The 18,221-nt window shown below is 39.3% G+C and overlaps 1 protein-coding gene across 4 annotated transcripts in view; it reads left to right on the top strand.

Annotated features, from left to right (window-relative positions):
* RGS17 (regulator of G protein signaling 17) overlaps positions 1-18,221 on the top strand; it is a 75,343-nt gene that overhangs the window by 37,038 nt on the left and 20,084 nt on the right. For all 4 annotated transcript variants that reach the window (XM_027688625.1, XM_027688599.1, XM_027688608.1 and 1 more), the window contains exon 2: positions 5,647-5,790. In XM_027688625.1, the coding sequence (XP_027544426.1) occupies positions 5,672-5,790 (119 nt within the window). In that variant the 5' untranslated portion in view covers positions 5,647-5,671. The remainder of the gene's footprint in view (positions 1-5,646; positions 5,791-18,221) is intronic.

The raw sequence follows: 18,221 nt of genomic DNA, 5'->3' as shown, positions 1-18,221 counted from the left end.
AGATGTGATAGATCACAAAAAAAAAAAAAAGATATTTTAAGTGCTAAGTTTCTTGCCTGCAGAGTAAATCACCCTCTATATCCTTAAGTCATTGACTGCTCCTTTCTGATGCAAGGTGAACTTTCTTGCCTATTTCAGAAGTTCAAAAAAAGACGGATTGCTCTAGCTGATTCTGCACCAATTCTGTCCTGAAATCTAAGCCATTATTTGTCCTACCTCCAACAAAAGACAAAATGTCACTTCCTTGCTGTATAGAATGGTGTGTGTTTATCTGCACCCTTATATAATCTCTGTTTCAAAACAGCCATTAGATAATGGTTCCAGAAGATATGATTAAAAAATTCTCAATCCCCAGTGTAGTTTCAAGATGTTTTGCTGACTTCATAGTGCATGAGCTTCTCCAGAGAACGCCTTCATAATCCTGACAGGGGAACAAAAATGCCTACAGGAGGGTCATGTGCAAGGGGAAGCTCCAAAATGAGCAGAGGGAGCTGGATGGGACAGTGCCAAAAGTTCAGATAACTTGCAGTACTGTAATAACAGGCTTTTGAGGCTAGGGGGAAAAATAAAAAAAGAAGGGGGGGGGGAAAAAAGCTTACTTTTGCTTCATCAGAAGATAGACATCAAACAAAATGATTGAAATGATGCAGCCTGTGTTTTTTGCTATGTCCAGCTCCTTGGGAATTTCTAGGGAAAACACTCTAAAACCTAGATAAAACCTAGCACAAGTCCTGCAGGAGGTGGAGAGGCAGGGAGGTACAACCCTTCAGAAATTACCTTCTTTTCATCTTGTAGAGGTACTCTGTGGAATTTGGAAGGACTGAAGTCTGTATTCAATAGGGCTGCCCAGGTAATAAACCAATTGATTCTTCTGTGAGTTACTTCTTTTGAGCTCTCTTCCCAAGACAGTGCTCTGTACACAAGGGGGTTTCTGTAATAAGTATCCCCAAGAACCCAGGGGAATAAATGGTGATTGTCTGAACAAAGAAATAGATCCTCGTGCCATCGTTTCCAAAACTGACAGGAAGCCTTACTCGAAATAGAGGGATTTTTAGTTATTATATTCTTCTAGCACTACAAGATTGAAGATAAACACAGGATTGCACAGACTTTCTTGCTCTGCGGCTTATAAAGAGCTACCTATCTCATAACTGGTAAGATAAACAGTTGCGGTACCCCTGGGTTCCTTTCCTCAGCTGCAGAGAAGGGACAGCAGATGTTCTGTGAAATGAAGTCCTTCGTGATTATGGGATTGCTCAAAGGGCCATAATATCTACCCACCACCAAGAGAATGAGTCAGACAAGCAAGCTGGAATACTATTCCTATTTCCTGTCAGCACAAATGGATATCATAAAACTGTTAGTAAAGCATGCCACCAAATGGAGGCAAAGAACTAGATGCAAAACTGGCAAAAGAAACTGATACCTGTGACTTTATGGTCTGAAAGATCATATATAGAGAACCGAGGAAAAAACTCTTCCATTGGACAAAGGCCCACCTTCACCACCTAGCATTTTTGCCAAGCTAGAGGCTGTCAGGAAGAATGAAAATGATGAAAAAGCTAAAAGGCAAACTGCAATCTTGGAGACAGTACGTACTATTTGTATTATCCTAGAAGGTCTACTCAGTATCAGTTCACAACATTCTACTCCTTCACAATTATGTACTAACTTTTACACTTAAGTACAGAAAAATAATTCATCTCATCATTTACTTGCTGAATTAAAGATTCTAAATTTCTTTTTCATGCCTGGGACCAAGGCACCAAATATAAACCCTCTGTCTACAGTTCAGGTTCTAAATATAGCCAAGAATTAAGATATTCCTGCTTCTGCAACCTAAACAATCTAATGGAATCAATTACTGTTTTGCATAGATGACACCTGATATTTGCAAATAAAACATGAAACATGAAATCTAACCAAAATGAGCATGAGGTTAAAGTTTCCACCCATCCTACTTCATCCTCGGTAAACATATTATAGCTTTGCATCACAGGGTGGATTTTTCACATTTCTTATAGACTTCAGCTTAGAAGCTGTCTGAGAGAATGTAAAACAAACTGAAGAACAACGCTGATAACTTTGACTTCAGCCAGTGGTTAAGCCAGTGGAGTGAACATGTGCATTCACTGAGAACACTGTCCCATTGCTTGGATTTTCAGCCTCATGCTTTTATTGATCAGTGCACCAGTCATGCCAAGTGAAATCAACATTTGCATTGTGAGATACAACAAGGTTTAGGGGGAACACCAATGTCAACTGTGGAAAGGACAGAAACTTTTTCTCACTGTGCCAGTAAGATCTTTCCTCATAATGCTTGGAAGCTAAGGATAATCCTAGTCTACAGTATCCATGTTTACAACTAATTTCAAAATATACCCCACTGCAGCACTTTGCTGGCATTGTAATTAATGCTTTATCATACATATTATACTAGAGATAGAATGCAAACTCTCCTTGGATGTATATGTGGGATTTGGGGGAGTTGCTCACTCTTCCTTTCTTCCTTAGGAAAAAATTCTGTACTGTGAGGGTGGTGAGGCACTGGAACAGGTTGCCCAGAGAAGTTCTGGATGACCTATCGCTGGTGGTGTTCAAGACCAAGTTGAACGGGCATTGAGCAACCTGGTCTAGTGGAAGGTGTCCATTTCAGGGGGATTGGAACTAGATGACGTTTAAGATCCCTTCCAACCCAGGCCATTCTATGATTCTCTGATCCTCTGATTCTTTTCTTTTATATCTATCTTTCTTTTTCAAATACAGCCTAGAGAGATGAGTATAACTGTACATGCAATCAAGGACGTCTTTCTTCCTTTTCTAAATAATACATGGTCAGAAAGGGGATGGATTCTGTCCCTTTCCATACTCCAGAGCAGTCAGCATTGCAAAACAAGCAGTCCCACTCTAAAGACTGGCTAACCTGTGTGCTCTGAGCAGCCTTGGAGGAAGCCATTTCTCCTGAAATGCTCTACAATAAGGAGTCATGTTTCCTCACAACTCTGTCCTGCTGAACTTGCAAACCTCTGAAACAGTTGGCCGTGGCAGTCCACATCACAAGATGAATGCTGGACAATTTTCAGTGGTTGAGTTGCTGGGCAAGATTGAGGATGTGAACCATTCCTGTGAAAACCCACTTCTGACTCTGACTCCCTCTGTCACATGCTGTGTATTGGGAATTGCATTTGCAGATTTTACCTTTCTGCAGCTGCACAACTCCCATCTGTTTCATCATCATATGCTGATGGTGTGAGCAGGAATGGAAGAAAGTGGTCCCCATACTCTCCTTGCCTTCCTGATGTACTGTTTCTTCCCTTGCTGTGGTCCAAGTGGTCACATCTTCCCAAGGTGAACGAGACAGGGACGTGAAGCAAGTTAATTTTTTTTCCCTTTCCCCTCTGGATTAAATTTAAATCATGCCTATTCTTTTATCCAATTCACCAAGTACTTCCTCAAATGCTACTGCCAACATAGAGAAGGGGACAGCTCAGGTGAGGGAATGAGTGACTGTAAGCTGGGCAGGAGAAAAGGGAGAGAGATATGTATTTCAGAGGCAGGAGCATCTTGTGGTGTCTTAAAGTTATTGTGAAACTACAGCGAAGTTGCCAACTCTCATCATCATGTCTGAATGGATAACCTTCATCCTGGCCCCTTTATTTATAGTGCAACAGATTCTAGTCATATAATATATTTTTAATATATAGCTAAAACTGTGTAAAAAATGCTTCACTTCAGGTATGTGGGTGGAATGAATGGGCTTACAGCCCAACAAATACATAAATATGGGTAATTTGACTCATTTCTGAAACTAATAAATTTCGTTGTGGTTTTTTGGTTATACAAATATTTCTAGAATCTCTATCTTGATTAAAAGAAACAAATGTTCTTTTATTTCTTTGCAGTCATTACACTTGCTGAAGCAAATACCATTCACAGGCATGACACAGCTATCTATGAAATAATTTAACTGCATCATGCACAGTCAGCAGAAGTTCAGTACTCTAATTTGGAGAAAGTGACTCCATACTGTCACTCACTCTCTGAGCTACATATTATGCTGCAACACATTTTCCTTACTTCCAATCTGTTGTAAAAATATGGGCAGTTTTCCAATTATGTCAGAGTATCCCTTGTTAACAACACAGGTTTACATCTGATAAGAAAAAAAGGTGTGGGGTTTTTTTTGTGTGTTATTTTAATCTGTAAGAGCAGCTATAAACCATAAGAAGTAATATCAATAGCATAAGCAGGTGCACCCACCGTGGGTCGTTAAATGGTTCTTCATTGTTTGATTTGACCAAACACTCCAGAAATTACTTGATTCTGCTCAGTGACAGTGTAAATGGGAAAAGTAGTAATTTTAGCACTAAGCTGAAATAACCACCAACCTTGAGTTTTGAAGCATGAGTTTGAGTTCTGAAGCTTAGTATCCTTGCTACGTGTTGTGTGAAAGCTGTCTAGAAGAACACTATTACAGAATAAAATCTTTAGGAGTTTTAGCAACCATGTAAATGCAAACTCTCACAGCTGCTGCCTGAACGCATGTAGGTGGAGTGGCACATCCCTTGTTTGTGTATGGTGTACCCAGGTGGCAAATCAACCAAGTTTGCCTTTCCCCAGCACTCCCGGCTGTAGCAGGATACCCTGGAGGTGTGGAGCATAGAGCATGCTGCTCACACCAGATCATTTTCTACCTACTTCTGTTTTAAACCAGGCTTCTCTCCACAGTAATCTGTTAGTACTTTTTCAAAGGCAAAAGTACTAAATTTGTTCTAATTTATATGTGTTTGTACTAGCCATTACTCTGAGAAACTTATAGTTGTTGTACAAATATGTGAACCATTAGAAGGATCTTGACATCTAAACCTCCCTAAATAACATAACTTAGCAATAAATCTTTAACTTCTTTTGAAAATTAAATAATGCATGGTATACTACTTGCAGCTGCATATTTCAAGTCACCAGAAAGAAAAATATCTTGGCCTAATAAAACCTAGAAAAAACTGGCAATGAGCAAGAGAAAATCTGTGACAAGAAAATTGTCTCAAAGTTGGAGAAGCATTTTAGAAATACATATTTATCATTCATTTTATTTATAAAGAAGTAGCAAGCCTCTCAGTTATGACACTTACAACAATCTTGGCTCTTAACAGACAGCTGTTAGTGCCTATATAATATCACTTACATAATTTCTTTGGTCCAGCCCTGACTAAAGAAGTAAAAAAGTAAAAAAAGATCAGTTTCCAGCTCATGTTTAAAGTCATCCCACTGTATTTTTAGTACAATGGAAAGAGCTGTGATAGTCTTATGGTAAGGAACAACTCGGTCTTTCCCAAGTGCTACAGAAGCTGTGTGCCTTGCTGTTCGAAACAGTGATAATAAACAGTCCTTTGAGCCCAGCCAAAGCGTTAAGAATAGGCGTGATTCAACAACACAGTAGTGTAAGCTAGTCACTAAAATGTGGTCTTTTGGAAGCTGCCTTTAGCACAGTAGAACTATTACTTGGCCAGCTCAGTTGATGGTCACGTGCTTTTGTTGCCATGAGCTGTAAGAATCAGCTGAATCAGAGATTGCTGTAGAAATGTGAATGTCGTTTATGACAATCTGTAGTAATTCTGTACATCTCTTATGTCTGTGTTCTTATAGCCACTTGGGCACTGAAGTAGCTGAAATGAGAAAGAGGCAGCAGTCACAAAATGAAGGAACATCAGCTGTGTCTCAAGCACCTGGAAACCAAAGGCCCAACAACACATGTTGCTTTTGTTGGTGCTGTTGCTGCAGCTGTTCATGGTATGTCCTGTAGTATATTTGGTTCCATATCCACCACAGGTAAACAATGAGAATGGAAAATGTCAAGCACTGGGAACATGCAAACTTGTGGGAGAGGAAGCACAATTTAACTTTTCACTTAAAAATTTGATTTAAAAATTCCCAAATTTGGTTGGACATCTTCTGAGGGGGAAAAGGAAAGAATAGTAAGTTCAAGCTATATTTACCCTACTTAAGCCATAAGTCAATGAGGAAATTTCAGTTGTAAAATTCCTATGTGTGAATGAGAGACTTGATACTGAATATTTTATAGTTTGCATCAAATTTTTTTTTCTACTTGTGCTTTTGATATTGCAGTTCTCTGCATTCAGAGGATAAAAAGGAGATGGTCATAAATGTGAATATGTGGTATCCTGTTATACTACTTAGTTATTGAATAATATATTTTCTGTAAATCTGAAAATACAAGCCTTAAATTCCACTTTATCTTTAAAATGGTGTGGCATAATTTTAGTGGACGAAAAGAAAGGCTCAAAAATTGTGGCTGCTTGTCCCTTCCTAAACAAAGAGTTCACTTGAAAAGCCAAAAATTTAAAGTTAGTTTCAGAAATAGCTTTAAATTCTCAGTGTCTTGAGATGCATCAGGTCTTTATTTCTTACTTTTATGAACACAGTATTGAAATGCAAAGTAACAGACATGCAGTACTGTTCAGAGCCTGTGCATCCTATTACCTAGACAGTTCAGTTTTTCTGGAGTGCTCATTCCTCTGTGTTATTTTCACTTGAATCAGCCATCTGGCCCCAGTCTAAAATCTCAGGCTATTTGCCACAGAATATTTTAAAATACATACCAGCATTTATGCACAAGGTACAAAATGGGACAGCTTTTTTCCAGGATGCCACATCCTGGAAGCAGTAGCAGGGTGTTCCTGCCTTGGCTGTTACTTCCAGTTTCATCCAGAGGCAGAGGATATTTGGAGAAAGGATGAGAAAGAGCTCATGCTTTCACTAAGTTACTTTGCAATATGTTCAATCCATATTGCAAAAGAGGTGAAAGTGTATTAAACAGGAAGTAGAGAATGTTTTGCCACTACTCTCTCTGCTATGGGACAAGGGCACAATGTAAGATTAGTGATACTTTTACAGGCCAGAGGTTCATTTAGCTCAGTATCCTATTTCAGGAAGTGACCTTTATTGGATGCCACAAAGAAAGGATAAAACAAGTAGACATGCATGTCCTCAACCTACCCACAGCAAAACTTCTCACAACTTCTGGCACTCTGCAACTTAGGGAATTTCTGGCCCAGAGTTCATTTCTAACCAGTACGGTTTATAGCCCTTGATGGAACTTTCTTTCATTAATTTGTCAAACCATTTTCAGAAGCAACTTCCTGACCTTATCTAAACTTTTGGCACCTAGGATTTCCTGTAGCAATAAATTCTACAACAGGCCTGTGCACTCCATGAAGCATTGCTCCCTTTTATTTGTTTTACCCTACTAGATACTACTTTCATTTGATGTCTCCTTGTTCTTATGATTGTGAACAACAGTGACTAATTGTTCCCAGGATGGTCAAGATTTTATAGAGCTCTCTCATATCTCCCATCAGAAGTTTTTTTTCTTTCATAGTCTTCTTTATTTTAATCTCTGTGATACAGAAACTGACCCAGACCATGATTTATCATTATCTGTCCTATATACCCGCCTACCTCATGTCTCTCTGTATCTTTCCTATTCCCCTATCTCCTGTCTGAAATCTGTGACTAGATCTTGCAGTAGTCAAGACATGGATGCACCATGTTTCGTGTTTGCTTTTGACTTTTGTTACTAATTCCTAGCACTCTGCTTGCTTTTTAACAACCCCAGAGATAATGTTTTCATAGAACTTTCCACCCTGACTACATCTCCTTCCTGAATGGAAATAAAGCCCATCATTGTGCATGTACAGCTAGGGTTGGCTTTTGCCTTGCATACTAGAATATGAATAGCCATGAAAGTATCAGTCAAATTTCTAAAACTTAAAGACAACAGATTTTATTTTGTAAGCATGCTGTAGCTCAAGAAATCTTATTTAACAACTATATTTTGAACTTTTATGAGCTAAGGAGTGCCTCCACTCCTTAGAATGAAGAACAGCTTATGCATAATAAATATAAATTAGAGCAATTGCTGATTTAAAACATGACATGTATCTTCATCTGCTTTAGTAATTGTTTTTGCTGTCTTTCAGGCTTTTCAGGGCTTAAGGGGTTTTTTTTCTGTAAAGTAGATTAGACTGAGCATGGAAAAAATCCTGTCAATTTAAGCTAGCTTCTGGAATTAAGTCAAAGAACTGGTCAAAAAGGATAGTTACATCACTTGTATTTACTACAATCAAAAAGCTAGAAAAGGTAATACAACTTTTTCAGCTGTATCTTCTATGATTTGGCAGTGTAAACTCTGTTAGAGGAGAGATGGCACAAAACTTTGAAAAAAGCTTTATGAAATGTTTCATAATCTCACTTGAGATGAAGTCATTAATTGCAGTGCCAAATTCATTTCGTAAATTTGAACTGTGCAGGTAGAGTACAGATTACTGTTCTTGCCTCAGTTGTATACTCTAAAAACTACAAAATGAATTTAAAAAAATGTAGCAAACTTTATTATTCTCTCACATATAGAGGATTCTAGGTAGTTAATTCTCTAGGGTAGTTCTCTGTAATAGGAAATCCTAATCAACAATTGTAACAAGTTCTCCAGACCTAATGTAATTACATGCTTTCTCTAATTCCAGAGGTCTTAGTATTTGAGTAACATGAATTTCTCAAGAGATATCTGTCTGGAACTGTTGCTGGATTGATTAGTGATGAAGACAATGCTTTAACTGTCAATATCAAGATGAGAAGAATTTTCTTCTGCTTTTCCAGCTGTGTGTGTGACTGAGGATGGCTCTTACATCACTAACCCTTTATTACCTCAACTTCCTCACCATTCATAGAAATGTGTAGGTTTTAGTAAGAAATTTTCACTTTTTCCTGTTTGAAGAGTTAGTTCAGTAGTTCATATATCCACACAAATCATTAGAGTTTTATAAATATCTTTTATGAATCATGTGATGTTTGTTTTCTTCTGTTCTACCCCGTGTTAAAATCAGAATAGGCATTAAGTCTTCTGTTTGCACAATGGCATAGGCTGATATTTACACCTTTGTTTGGGGAAATAGTATCTTTCCTAATAGAGACTTGTTAACAGCAAAAAGTTAGATTGAAAAATTATTCAGTAGACTTTATTACAGATCTATTTTGTTTTTCTCTTATAATTCCTTCTTAAAGGTAACAACTATTTGGAGCACTTCTCTGTTGTTGTGGGATAACCCTGATAGGTAGCTCAGCCCCACACAGACACTTACTCACTCCTCACCAGAAGGACGGGGAAGAGAATCAGAAGGGTGAAAGTGACAAAACACTTTAGTGGAGATAAAGAGCTTAATTGATAAAGGAAATCTGTGTGCACAAGTAAAGCAAAACAAGAAATTCATTTACTGCTTCCCATTGGCAGGCAGGTGTTCAGCCATCTCTGGGAAAGCAAGGCTCCACCCCATGTTACAGTGACTTGGGAAGACAGATGCTACAACTCTGAACTTTCATCCTTCCTTTTTCTTCCCCATCTTTTTTCTTCAGCTTTCATTGCTGAGCACAATGTTATATGGTATGGAATATCCCTTTGGTCAGTTGCAGTCAGCTGTCCCAGCTGTGTCCCCTCCCAGATTCTTGTGCACCCCCAGCCTTTCGTTGTCAAGGCAATATGAGAAACTGAGAAAACCTTGGCGCTGTGCAAGCGCAGCCCAGTAGCCGCTAAAACATTGATGTGTTATCAACTGTTTTGGTCACAAATCCTAAACATAGCATCATATGGATTGCTATAAAGGAAATTAACTCCATCCCAGCCAGACCCAGTACATCTATTGGCACTGATAATTGTTAGGACAGCAAATTGCTCAGTTTACAAGGACAAAGCAAGACTGATTACCAAGGTTTGCTCAGACTGGAAAAGATGGAGATAAACAGGATTATTAAGATGGCCATTTTATTTTAATAGGTATGCTCAGGACATTGCCCAGCTAGCTTAAGTTTTGAACTTATTTCTGAGCATCAGTAGTGAAGGAAGCAGTCCTCCTCAGTGGAGAAAATAAAGTGCTTCGGAAGTTCCCAGTAGGAAAAACTTGTCCACTTACACCAGAAGCAGATAATATATCCTTGTGGAGATCTTCTGTAGGACTTTCCTCTCTTCAGTGACCAAATATAGACCTTAGGCACTCACTTCAGGAAGACTGCCTCATTAAAGCAGCTAACAGTTAAGTACCAGTCAGGTAGCCAAGGTCCTGGACTGAATCTAATCCCATGTCTTAATTTTCTGCGAAACTCCATTTCAATAGAGGACAGAAGAGAGTGCTTCCTTATTAGGTGCAATTTCAAAGACTTGGGTAGCCTAAGAGTTGCAAAATTTGCAGTAAGACCCCTAACGTGACAGTTTATAATTTCCTCAATTATGCTTTCTCCAGAGAGTAGCTCCAGAGTGTATTTAGAACTGTGACTTCATAGTTTTGAGCTCAGCTTAGCAAGGTAAGAGGAGTAAGCCTGCTATTTCACCTCCCCAACCTTATTTAGCAATCCATTATTCCAGCTTCTTGAGCAGACATGAAGCCAGTTGTTCTCTTGCAAACAATTGTAAATCACATTCTTCAAAAAACTCTCCAGATTCTAGCACAAGGAGGTTGGCTTTTCTGCCAAATTTATATTGCTTCCTCCTTTGTCTCCCACCCAAAGCAGGAGACATATCTTTTTATCCTTTCTTCCTTTCATAAGGTGCTCAGTGAATCTGAAAACAATGGGACACTGATGCCAAATAATTCCTCTCCTTTTACTATACACAGAAGGCTCACAAGGGATCTAACATCTACCCTGCAAGAGACCTTAGCAGTATGGCAGTCTGGGGGACATGAAAAGGCTTCCAGGGGATAAGTGAAGATGATCACTTAACTTTCCTTGTAGCTTGATTTAAATGAGTGAGCCTTTACCTGAAAGAGAACCACTAAAACAACTGCTTAAGACTTGTGGAAGAGAGTTTAACATATACAAGAGATGCCAGGGAAGATAAGGTATGTGCCATCTTGGCAATGAACAAGAGTTACTCTTGGCAAGAAACCTCTCTCCTCCAGTTCTTATAACTTGTCTATGTCTGCTGTGAGTTATGTCTGAAACTTCTTCCTGATGACCTCCTCACACAAATATTTTTCTTTATTAACAAGAACATTTTCCTTGCATGGGTTTAGTAATTTACTAGGGCCTACTAGAAGATGTTTCTGTCACTGGTGCCATGAATATGAGATGACAGAAACAGTTCATAAATTACATTAATTTTTTTCTCTACAACGTTATCTTACTGCTAACAAACAGAGTGTCTAAAAGTTTTGCTGCAGACAGGCATGGGAAGAAGGATATGGATTTTGTTTAAGCTTTTAGCAAGAAAATAAAATCCTTATCTTTGAAACAAAAGTGCTGATTTTGAAAAATATATTTTGGGTTTTAATTTTATTTTTAATTCTTCTTTTCCTCCCTGAACACATAGTACAACACATCTGAAACAGAGGTACTCAATTCTCTGTGTTTTACTTTTTCAAAACATCACAACTGAGAAAAATCAAGTGTGGAAAAGTGCATCAAGAATTATTGTACTCTAGTGCAGAATACTGAAGTGCAGGCTACTGTACTCTATTTTATTGAGATAGATGATATTTTTTAAAATATTTAATGGGAAGAGATGTTCCATTTTGAGCCTTTTTATACTTTAAAAATTCACAAGACATCTTTATATTTTTATCATTTGTTGTTCCAGAGGTCAAAGATGAAAACACTCCCACTCCTTCCTGGAGAATAATTTATTCTGAGGTATAGTAGGCTTAGCTAGCACAGGAACTCATACTTTGTGTGTCTGTGGGACAGTATCATCTCCATCATCACAGTGTGATGGGCAGCACTGGTGCTTTCTTAGGAAAGGAGCACCAGTTCATCCAATTGGTAGTATTTAAAGCTGGATAAAATCTGTTATCGGACCTGTCACACAAGCTACTGAATGTGATATTCCTGAAAATCAGTCTGAAATCACCTTGTTTTTAAGTCCACATATCCTCAGTGTTGAGTCCATGAGAGAAAGCCGGCAGACATTTTTCTTGTCACTGGAATACACCATGGGGTGAAGTATGGGCTAAGGATCTAAATACTTAGTCCTGAGAAATGGACATCTCAAGGTTCCCTGAGCTACTTAAAATAAAAAATTGAAATTCTCAGCATTTGGAAAAATAAGCAGAAGACACTCTAAAAATAAATAGGTCCTCCGGTATTTTTTTCATACTTCTGTAAGTTAATAGTACTTATTAAATAATACCCAAGTAAAGCATTTCTTTTCCCTTTCAAGCAAAAGAAAAGGGTGATCTATAAAGTGAAAAAGAAATCACAGCAGAGAAGCATGTCTTCCTAATGTGTATGATATTTAATAGGCTCATTCTTCTTTACAATTAAGACAGGGCAAGTGATTTTGTTGGCAATTTATGGAAGTTTAGGTTCTCAGGGCAGGCTGGGGACAGGTGGCTCTGTGCATGCTTGTTTACACAACTCTTCAAGGGCATCGCAGCCTGACTTGCCAACTTCTGGGCTTGTGCCCTTCTGTGACAGTGGGCCAGATTGTCAGTGTTAGCCTAATAATTCCTGGAAATCTTCTCTCCTTGAGCCAGAACACAAATATACCTCATATATGATTCAACACGCACCTTATCCCAGAGCTCCAGAAGTGGTGAGTAAAGGCAGCTTTGACCACTTCCTGCACCTCCCTGTGAAGCAGATGTGAAACACTACCTTTCAAAAGAGGGGAGCACATATCTTCTACATAAATGATGACACAAGGTGTAAAGGTATGCTAGATGAGCTCACAGGTATACTAACTGCTGCTAACTAATAATTTTCCTTCATCTGCTTCTAAGGAGTAAGATATGAATGCAGGAAAACAATGTTCCAGGCAAACCAAAAGGACTTTTGAAATAAAATTTATAGAAAACAAAATTTAATGTAAAAACAACTGAAGGAAGCTTAAAGCTAACCTGTTAAATCTCATGAGAGCCTGCCTTGGTCACTGTTCTAAATTAATCAAATATATCTCACCTCCCCTCATCAAAAAGCAGCCAAGAAATCCCTGTATCCAAGCTCATGAACCACCTTATATCTTCTTCCTTTCTTCTTCTCAGCCTCCTGCCACCTACCTCCAAATTCCTGTGGAAGCACAAGCTCTTGAACAGCCTTGGAGCAGGGGCAAGAACTGTGAGCCACCAGCTCCCACAGCAGCAAGGGGTTTCCACAGGTCATTTGCTGTGCAGAAGCAGCTTTGGTGCAGGCCATTGCTTTGCAGGACATGCAAAGTAAATCAAAATCTCTAGGAGAAAGCTGTAAGCTACACACTGCATTTATTTTGGCAGGTGATGCAAAGGGCTAGTCACTGAGGTGCTGCTGGTTTACTGTGAAATCATGGTGGAAGCACAGAGATGCACAAGACACTACACAGATGTTCAGCATATATAATTAACTTTAAATTAATTTCCAACCAAGAACCCTGGTTTGAAAAACCTTAACACCATAAGCTAACTCCATGTAAACTCATAAATGTTTCTATTTTCAAAGGTATGAGGTAAACTTGTTCCTCCCCATAATAAAATAATAAAAATAGAAGGCTAATGCAAAGAGCAGAGCAACGGCTTCTTATGTAGCTGGTCTGTTAACGCTGATCACGAGGCAGTGGTAGAATCCTCATTAACATAAAAACTAGGCCTGGGCTTTCTGGGCCAAGCTTTCCTTGTATCAGGATTTTATTCTTAATAATTTAGACTTTGAAAGTTCATTTCATTTTGAGAAACAGATGGAGGCTCATGTGTTTACTGACATTTTTACCCATCTGTGATAACACAGACAGGTTAGAGAATGAGTAGATTGTAAACATAATAGATTAGCAAATTTTAAATAAATGTTTCTGAAGATTTACAAATGAAATGCATAGATTCTTTTGTGTGTAATACTACTAAGATACAAAAACCTCATCAGTCTAACTGCAGAAAATAGTCCTATTTCAAGCAAACAATTCTGTAAAGAAAATTACAGTGAAAAAAAATTCAGAACTGCAATCCTCCTAAATTGAAGAATAAATACATGCTCAGAGGGGATTTGGGATTACACAAGGCTCATTCTAACTCAATGGTGCAAAAGATACTGACAGTAGCTCCTTAGAAGGAGATAGCAGGCTAAATCTCATCAGCAAATTTGCAGATGATCATCAGCAAATTTGCAGATGACACCAAGTTGGGAGGGAGTGTCGACCTGCTGGAAGGCAGGAGGGCTCTGCAGAGGGATCTGGATAGACTGGAGAGATGGGCAAACTCCAATGAAATGAAGTTCAACAAGGCCAAGTGCCGGGTCCTGCACTTTGGCCACAACAACCCCCTGCAGCGCTACAGGCTGGGGACAGAGTGGCTGGAGAGCAGCCAGGCAGAAAGGGACTTGGGGGTGCTGATTGACAGGAGGCTGAACATGAGCCAGCAGTGTGCTCAGGTAGCCAAGAAGGCCAATGGCATCCTGGCCTGCATCAGGAACAGTGTGCCCAGCAGGAGCAGGGAAGTGATTCTTCCCCTGTACTCTGCATTGGTTAGGCCACACCTTGAGTATTGTGTTCAGCTCTGGGCCCCTCAGTTCAGGAAGGACATTGAGGTGCTGGAGCGGGTCCAGAGAAGAGCAACGAGACTGGTGAAGGGACTTGAGCACAAGTCCTATGAGGAGAGGCTGAGGGAGCTGGGGTTGTTTAGTCTGGAGAAGAGAAGGCTTAGAGGCGACCTCATCACTCTCTTCAACTACCTGAAGGGAGGTTATAGCCAGGCGGGGGTTGGTCTCTTCTCCCGGGCAACCAACAATAGGACAAGGGGACATGGGCTCAAGCTCTGCCAGGGGAGGTTTAGGTTAGATGTTAGGAAGAAATTCTTTACAGAGAGGGTTATCAGGCATTGGAACGGCCTACACAGAGAGGTGGTGGATTCACCATCCCTGGAGGTTTTTAAAAAGAGATTGGACGTGGCCCTTAGTGCCATGATATAGTAATTGGAGTTGGATCAGGGGTTGGACTTGATGATCTTGGAGGTCTCTTCCAACCCTACCTATTCTATGATTCTATGATTCTATGATTCTATGATCTAGTTAACTTTAGAAAAGGATCTTGATTCTGTCCTGGCACAGCACACAAGAGTGTATTCAGGGTCAGCTGCTCTTGAGGAGACTAGAGGGAGAGAAAGCAGTGGCAGAATCACTTCCACTGGGGAAAAGCAGCTTGGTGCCTCCTCTGAGGCTGTTTGAGAGATGGATTGCTTCAGAGCATCAGCATCTTGGCTCTCCCTCACCCCTCATACCAATTTCCCACCTGCCTGTGCCAAAATGCTATTCAGCTTGGTGTCTGTGGAACAGTGGCTGAAGGAAGATTCGTAATATCATGACAGATTATCTGTCACCAGCACACAGCTTGACTGTTGCTGTGGAAAAAAAGAAAAAACAAAAAAATCGGGAGTGCTAAGAATACCTGAGTCCAGCTTATGCTGTGATTTTCAGATATTAGGAGTTTGGAGCCCTTGAAATCTCCCCTGATAGGGTTTAGGCTGTTTTTTTTGTTTCCTTATTGCAAATTTGCAATTAGATGCACACAAAGATGCATTAACTCAGGAGTCCATGGTAAACTGCAGAAATGGAGAAGTATGTGAAAGGTCAAAATGGGTCTGAGATCAAAATATAAGCTGAAGTTAGGCATGTTGATAGATGGTGACATTTTAAAGGTGCCAAGGTGGCCTTAAAAAGCCTCTGAACTGTATTCATTGGGGAATAATAAATACTTAAATATTTAATATGCAAAAACAACAACAAAATACTCTTATTCAAATTAAACACACTGGCTGTGTCTATACCAGTAAATTAAGCAGGGCAAGGGTCTACTAATATGGGCTGCAGTCAGCCTGTGCAATTAAATTGTTAGCAAGTATTAACTCCCTGGCAGAAATTTGGCCATTGCAAAAGTGCACAGTCTCAGGCAATGGCCTCTCACAGGTGCAGAAAGCCTGGATTTTGAGTGTGGGCTTTCATGGACTGGCTACATGGTGCCAGTCAACCTCAGGACCAGAAAATTCTCCCAGACCATTTTATCTGCAAGAATAAATGCAGTTTGTAGTTCCAAAACAAACGGGAAAAAAATTAGGCTACTAAAGTCTGTTAGCAGCAGAATTTCCATTTTACATAGGTTTATTTTTTAACCATGTATAATTCCAAATCGGTTTAAAATGTCAGTTAAAAGAGGAATAAACGTTGGCTGCTTTTAAGAGAAAAAATGAGAGAATGCTTCATGGAAATGAGTCTGGATCCCTAGAAGGTAACACTTACAAGGTGGAGATCCTCTCACTAGAAAAGTGGGTCAGACATTCATTATGCGAGGCAGAAAGGCAAAGGACATACAAGTCTTGTCTAGTCACCCTTAATAATTCCATAGCACATATATTTGTCTAGATGTCAACTGTTCTTCTTAAGTACCTGATTGAGGGCCTGATACTGGCAGATGCTGAGCACCCATTATGAAGGAATGTATATCTTCAGTTCTTGTTGCCATCCATGTTGAAAGTGCTTCCCAGCTGAGGGCCTTGTCTGACAGAAAGTCTGGAAACCAGCACCAACAAAACAGATGTCTGTAATATACACAAACTGGCACAGAGGTTCTCAAACCTGTTTGTCATCTGGACAAATGTTAAGTGGAAGATCCCCCATCTTACTTGACTGTGATGTGGATAAGCATAAACTAGTTTGCTCCAGGCTAATTTCACAAAATACAGTGTTCATAAACATCATGGTAGGAATTATCCTTTACAAATTCCTAAAACGCTCTTTAACTGGAGGACTTCACAACACCTTATGAAAAGGAAAAATGTGAATTTAGTATGAATGTTTCCAGGCATCTCTTCCCATTTGGAAACTACATCCAATTCTATGGAATCAAAGGGATGACCCTATGCAGGTTCACTTCTTTACTATTGCTGCTATTTTCATTTCTGAAAAGTAAGAATGATAAAAAAAGCCACTACAGAAACTGCGACTAGGCTCGTTTATGAGAATTAATTGATACCATTAGGCTTGCTTGCCAGTGATTTGGAGGGCTTTTATTCATCTAGCTACCCTTTCAAGGAATACAATTTCCATTTCTTTGAACACTACAGAACTGCAACTTTTAATTGTCTCAAATATATGAAGGAATTGCTTGCAAAATAGTTGTAGCCAGGAGTAAGGACACTGCAGAGTGTCTAGTAATTAAATATATTCATCATACAAGATGGAATACGAATGGTAATATTATTCTGAATGAAGGAATGAAGATGGCAGCCAGACTAAGCTGTTGAGTGACCTGACAAGAGAAATACATCCTTGAGTTGCATATTGCCTAAAGCAGAAACCAACTCTATAGTAATGAAACAAAGCTAGAGTACCTAGAAATCATTGGCAAGCAAAATTTGGCAACCCACCAATTTCTTACCTATACAGAAATTACATTCCACATCTCAGAACAAAAATCTCAAAAAAAAAAGCCTAGAAAGGATTAAAAGTTTCTAAAACTTGTAATTGCTTCTGTTGTGGCTATCATTATGTAAAAGCAGTATAATCTCTTTAAAGTAGAATCCAACAGAAAGTATATTTTCTTACAGATTTTCAGGAAAACAAGATACAGGTAAGAAAAAAGATCTTAGGAAAGCCAGATTGCTTTAAATCACTAGTTCCTTCCACTCTTGAACAGTTACAACTTTAGCTCAGTGGTAGTCTAAGTTTGAGGGAGATACTGTCCTTTATTTCAGAAGTTCAAGTGCACACTGGTAATTTCCATCCGCCTCTGAACGCCTGCTGAGCTGCAATATCTGTAGCTAGGTAGTTGAAATCAGTTGCACAAGAACAAAGGAAGAAAACAAGTTCAGCAAAGCTGCCCATTAAAAGTCTCCTTTCAGATAACATTTAGCCTGCGTTGACCTTAAGACCACAGTTCTCTCCTTCACCCTTGAGTCATCCTTTAATGTAAATATAATTGCATTTATTAAGTAGCCCCCCCCAAATATTCCTCAGTTGAAGTCTCTTTTTAAATATAATTGCAGTAAATGTGGTGTTTATGGCACTAGTGGCCCCTGGAGCACTATATCCAGTTCTGCACTCTTCATTGCTAGAGTCCTGGATATACTGGAGAGTCCAGCAAAGGGCCCCTAAAATGACTGGGGGACTGGAGCACCTGTCCTCTGAGGAAAGGCTGAGAGAGCTGACACTGTTCCACCTGGAGAAAAGAAGGCTCAGGGGGTCTTATCAATATGTATAAACAC

Source organism: Neopelma chrysocephalum, unplaced genomic scaffold (genome assembly GCF_003984885.1).
Source record: "Neopelma chrysocephalum unplaced genomic scaffold, ASM398488v2 Primary Assembly neopelma1_23, whole genome shotgun sequence".
Classification (NCBI taxonomy): domain Eukaryota; kingdom Metazoa; phylum Chordata; class Aves; order Passeriformes; family Pipridae; genus Neopelma; species Neopelma chrysocephalum.
The sequence above is the reverse complement of the archived record's forward strand: the minus strand, read 5'-3'. Positions and strand labels throughout refer to the sequence as shown.